Consider the following 6000-nt stretch of genomic DNA (forward strand, 5'->3'; position numbering starts at 1 on the left):
TATACTGTACTTTACATCCCCATGGCTGTTTTTATACAAGACAATGTATACATCTTAATTTCTTCCTTTTTCATCCATTCGCCCAACCCCTCCTCACATCTGGCAACCATAAATATGTTCTCTGTATCTATGATTTTGTTTGTTTCTTCACATTTAAGTGAAATCATATGGTATCTGTCTTTCTCTGTCTGAATTATTTCACTCAGCATAATACTCTCTAGGTCGGGTAGTTGCCAGTTTGTTTTTTCCACTGCTTATTTTCTAAAAATAATCTAACGAACTTTTCAAAATCTCTGAATCCTTAAAAACAAAAACAAAAAACACACAAAACACTCTAGGTGATTCACAAGAATTTAAAGAAACTCAAATTTGAGTCTCTCACAGGAAGAGGGCTTCCTTTTATTATAGCTTTATTTCTTTAAAAAAATATATTTTATTAATTCTTTACAGAGAGGAAGAGAGAGGAATAGAGAGTTAGAAACATCGATGAGAGAGAAACATCGATCAGCTGCGTCCTGCACACTCCCCACTGGGTATATGCCCGCAACCAAGGTACATGCCCTTGACTGGAATCAAACCTGGGACCCCTGAGTCCACAGGCTGATGCTCAATCCACTGAGCCAAACCGGTCAGGGCTATTATAGCTTTAAAGTAGGGGTGGGGAACATCCAGCCTGAGAAGGTCTGAGAAGTCATTCGGTCTGGCCCTGCCAAAGCATCAGGGGTGAGTTAAATAAATGTGACCAAACATAGGAAGTTAATTTTTAAGCTGATAATTTTGTATGACCAGCAAGTGATCTTATAAATATCCAAATGACCTTTCGCAGTAAAAAGGTTCCCCACCCCTCTAAAGCACTAGAGAATCCTCTAGGATTTTGCTCCTGCTCTCTCTCTCTCTTGTATTTTCAACCTTTCAACTTCAAGTGTGCCCTAACTTAACACACACACCCTAGTCAACCTGATCTTACAACCAACTCTCACTGTTTCCTTCTCTTTCACACTCAAAGGTTTCAATAAAATGGCTCTACTTTTAACTTCCCAGTATCTCTTGTTTTAAAACCACAAATGGTGAGATTGATTCACTGAGCCGTAAACAGGTACGAACTTCCAACTATCTCCCATTCATTTCCACTGACAAATCCCTACTCACCATTCCGATTTCAGTTTAAATATCACCTTCCAGGTAAAGCCTTGCTACATCTCCCCTCAAGGGCTCATCAATTATCTATTAAAAATTTCTGACATTGAAAGGCCTACCTTTACATTTAAGACAAAGTCAAAAGCTTTCCAGACAAGCAACAAAAAATAAGATTATTTAGAATGTCTGTGGAGAAGGTAGTCAAAAGTACAAACTTCCAGTTATAAGAAAAGTAAATCTTGGGAATGTAAAGAACAACATGTAGAATATAGTTAACAATACTATACTGTATAGCAGGAAGTTGATAAGAATAAATTTTTAAAAAATATATTTTTATTGATTTCAGAGAGGAAGGGAGAGGTAGATAGAAACATCAATGATGAGAGAGAATCATTGATCAGCTGCCTCCTGCATGCCCCTCACTGAAGATTGAGCCCGCAATCCGGGCCATTTGCCCTTGAATGGGATTGAACCTGGGACCCTTCAGTCCACAGGGCGACACTCTATCCACTGAGCAAAACCAGCTAGGGCAAGAATAAATTTTTAAAAGTTCTCATAGCACCCATGATGGTATGGCTCAGCTGGTTGGAGCATCATCCTGTACACCAAAAGGTGGCAGATTTGAATCCTGGTGAGGGGACACACATATCCAGGTTGTGGGTTCAATCCCAGGTTGGGGTGCGTGGGGGAGGCAACAGATTGATGTCTCTCTCTCTCTCTCTCTCTCTCTCTCTCTCTAACTTTCTGTCTCTAAAATCATTAAAATAAAATTTCTCATGGCAAGAAAAAAATTTTGTATTTTGTGGCAATAAATGTTAACTAAATTTACTGTGGTAATCATTTTGCAATATATACATATATCAAACCATTATGTACACCTGAAACTAATACAATGTTATATGGCAATTCTATCTCAATTTAAAAAATATATTCAGATTATATAATAATGTATAACCAGGCTGGTCTTGTTTATTTTCTTATATAGCACTATCCTCAAAAGAATGAAGAGTGAAGGAGACCAATAAAATGCAATAAGGAGTATTGGGTTTGTTATTATCTTAAAAGAATGGATGAATAGGAGTTGGTCAGGTAAAAAGTTCTGACCTAACCTTTCCTTTCCCCCTTATGCCCCCCCACCCCCTACTCCCTACCCACGCATTCATCTCTTAAACTCTAAAGGAACCCACGAGACTTGTAACCAGGGGAGCAATGGGCAGTGGCAGCTAGTCCTGGGCTAAACCCCTGAACCCGTTCCCAAGGCCCCCTTTTTCAATGACTCTCCAGTGAGCTGACAGCAGCCCCACCTTGGCTCACTTCTTTCCAATAACGTTTCTAGGGAGCCAAAGCAGTCCCACCTAGTCTCTCTCCTGTTGTTTCTATCCTAGGCCCTTCCTTTTTCCACTGTCCCCAACTTTAATAACATACTCTCTAGGTTAAAAACAAAAGACAAGCCACACACCCTTCTTCTATGAAAGGGGGTTCTGAAAAGGAAAATGAGCCTGTTACTTTCACATTTGTCCACATTTTATCTCACTACTGAGAGGAGGGAAGGCTAATGACTATTTTATAGGCTAGAGAAAGTGAAACAGGAAAAGTAGTGATTTCCTTCATTCTAAGATGTATATTTTTCACACTATGACTTTAAAAAAAAAATCAAGATGGGTCTCACACTACTAATTTAATATCATCTTCTGTGGGGAGGGTCACATTAAGTGTATTTTATAACCATGGGTATACTTTGAATTAAGGAAGTATGGTAAAGCATTTCAACCAAAGTTAACAGTAAGAAAGTGACAGAATCAGGCTAAAATATTCTGCTGTCAAAGTTATTAATGTACAATAATAGTTACACAGTAGCCTGTTTGGCTATTCTTTCATTAACTTAATTAAATGTATAAGGTCTACTTTCTACTAGGTTCTTCCTGAAATACAAAACCATACAAAACACCTTTTCTGCCCTCAAGAAGTACATAATCAAATATAGATGTCTACACAAGTACCTACAAAACATTCTGGAATTAATATCAGAAAGATGAATCACTTCTCAGTCTTCTGGCTAAGATTATATATGAAACTGATAAAACAGGTATCTACACTTGAGGACAATATATTAAATGGACTTTTGGAGCAGGGAGATGGGACAGGAGCTTCCACTCCAAGCATCCACCCAGTGTTGTACCCCCTGGGGGGGGGCGGTGTAACAGAAAGATGATACAAAATGAGATAGCATCCAGGTAAGGAGCAATCACTTTCAGCCAGCTACCAGGAAAAGCCTGACACATTTAAAGAGCTTAATATATGTTGACTCTGAAAGCATTATGGAAGACCCAGGTTAGGCTCTGAAAGAAAGACTAATCAAATTTCCACAGAGAAGGCACTCCAAGCAGAGGGATCCACAGGGACCAGAAAAAAAGCCACTGGGCCACAGGCAGAAGCCAGGTCAGGAATAATGACCAGCAAACGGGGCTAAAATATGGAGTTCCTTCCAGGTCAAACAAAACGTGGGCAGAGGCACAGCCTCCTAACAGTGACGTTCCAGTAAGATTAATCGGACAGTAAACTGTACAGGCTGAACTGGTGTGGGGAGAAGTACTGCAGTAGAGCATCGGTGTCAAATACCCAGTGCGTGAACTCGGGAACAGCAGCAACAGCAAGAACCGCCTGGGGACTGTGTTTACATGAGAGCAAACTCCGGGAGAACAGCACCACCAGGTTGACATTTGCAGCCCTCCACGCCCAACACCATGCCTTACCCACAGTACATGCTCAATAAATGAGCTGGGAGAGGGAACTTGCATATGTCCACAATCACTTCTCTCTCTACTTTTCAAAACCTTTCCTATTACTCCTAAGGTGAAGTCCCTCTCCAGTCTTGGACTTACAGCCTAAATCAACATTGTGTCAGTAGGTTTTAGAACCCCACTTCGTTTTCCTTCAAAATATGCCACAGCGTTTTGAACAGTATATAAATTTGCAACGAAATATCTGCAAACCACTGGGATTTTCTGTAGAAAATCATCCAGTTTCCATACAGACACACACACCCAAAAAGCCTAGCTGAAAAACCTCCCTCAGGGCAGAAAGTTTTTCTTTTCGGCAGCAATCACCATCCTCCTCGCGTTTCTTACTGAATCTGCTTCAGCACTAGGGCGACCACAGCTGCACCTTACATTTCCAAAGTTGTGTAAAGCGTCCAAAATTGTGCAAGAGTCGCCAGTGAAACCAGACTCCGGTATATTAATAGTTATAACACCTAAAGAAGCCTCAGTTGTATTATCTAAGATCCCACATAATTCCAAAATCACCGGTTTTGAGGAATTATTTTGCGTGTCTGTTCACTTACTTGTGAAATACACTCGGATGTCATTTAAAGCGAGACTGAGTTTCTTTCTGCTTCAGATAGACATCAGGTCAGCTCGAAAATTAGCAGTTGTGACCCAGATTTGATACACGGAAAAAAATCAATGTCCCCAACACACACACACACACACACACACACACACACACACACAGCACCGGAGGCCTGGCATTGCTATCAAACCACCCCAGTTTACACGTGGCAAAAGTCTACAGAACTATTTCGTGCTTTAACGACCCCGAAAGGGATTCCTCAGCCGTCAAGTAATGGGAGCTGATTTATTCTGACTTGATAAGTGACGGTGTTAGAAAAGGTAAACAATAATTTTTTTTTTTTAGTATTTGTAGGCCTTGGAAAAAAACAAACCCACAATTTTTTTAGAGGTCTCCTCTCCTCCTCAGCTGGCTGTCCCACACCAGGGAGCGCTGTGCCCAGGCCTAGGCAGACAGATGCATGTAGGTCAGAGAAGGGGGGACTCTTCAGCAAACCCAAGACCCTCCTCCCACCCATCACCTGCTGCTCTCCTCTGCCTCCTCTCTCCTTTCTCGGGGGGGGGGGGGGGGGGGCGGCCAAGAGGCCCCAAAGTGAGCAGCGCCGGCGAGGGGTGCAACCATCGAAGCCGGGCCCTGGCGGCCCTGGGCTGCGGCCCCTCCTGTCAGACACTGCCCAGGCCGAGCATCGCACACGGCAGCCCCGGCCCCGGCTGCACGCTCCGGCCTCGGCTGCACGGCCCGGCCCCGGCTGCACGCCCCGGCCCCGGCTGCAGCGCGCTCCGGGCGGCGGCCGCGCACCGGGCCCCAGGCCGCGGCGCTCGCAGTGCCCACGTCACCAGCGCTAGCACTGCGGAAATGGAGCGCCGCGGCCCGGAGGGAGGCGCCCGGCGGCGGCGGCGCCCGCGCCCGGGCCAGGCGCCGTCAGCCCCTCTGTCCCGGCCCGCAGGCCGCCGACACCCGCCCGGGAGGCCCCGGAGGCCCGGGACCCTCACCTGTGTCGCCGATGATGATGTACTTGAAGAGGTACGCGTACGCCATGGCCGCGGCCGCTCGGTGCCAGGGCACACGGCTCCTCCTCCTGCTACTGCTCCTCCTCCTCCTCCTCCGCGCCCCTCAACCTGCCGCCGCAGGGCCTCCCAACGCCAGGCCCGCCCGTCGCCGTCCGCAGCCAAGAGTGAGGAGCTGAGAAGAAGCGGGACAAACTGACACCCGAGGAGCCGAGAGAGACAGCGCCCAGCCGAGCCCAGTCGAACAATAACAGCTGCCGTGGCGTCCCCGCCCCGCCTCCGCTCCGACCCGGAAGGGCTTCGGCCGCCAGCGTCGCCGGAGTAAAGGGGAGGAGCCCGCACGACGGCGGCGCCCGTCGGCCCGAGCCCCGCCCACACAGGGCCTAGCCCCGCCCACACAGGGCCTAGCCCCGCCCACACAGCGCCCAGCGAGCCGCACCCAGTCCCACCCGACCCGGGCCAGCCCGGGCGCCAGTGGATCCGGCGCCTTGAAGCGGGCGATCCC

The 6000-nt window shown here is 46.7% G+C and overlaps 1 protein-coding gene across 1 annotated transcript in view; it reads right to left on the bottom strand.

The window, feature by feature from the left end:
- The window catches only part of RAB2A (RAB2A, member RAS oncogene family), a 71166-nt gene extending 65373 nt beyond the window's left edge, over nucleotides 1–5793 (bottom strand). The window contains exon 1 of the mRNA XM_059673116.1: nucleotides 5481–5793. Within this exon, the coding sequence (XP_059529099.1) occupies nucleotides 5481–5526 (46 nt within the window). The 5' untranslated portion in view covers nucleotides 5527–5793. The remainder of the gene's footprint in view (nucleotides 1–5480) is intronic.
- Between the last annotated feature and the right edge of the window lie 207 nt (nucleotides 5794–6000).

The sequence above is a fragment of the Myotis daubentonii genome, chromosome 17, assembly GCF_963259705.1.
Source record: "Myotis daubentonii chromosome 17, mMyoDau2.1, whole genome shotgun sequence".
Classification (NCBI taxonomy): Eukaryota; Metazoa; Chordata; class Mammalia; order Chiroptera; family Vespertilionidae; genus Myotis; species Myotis daubentonii.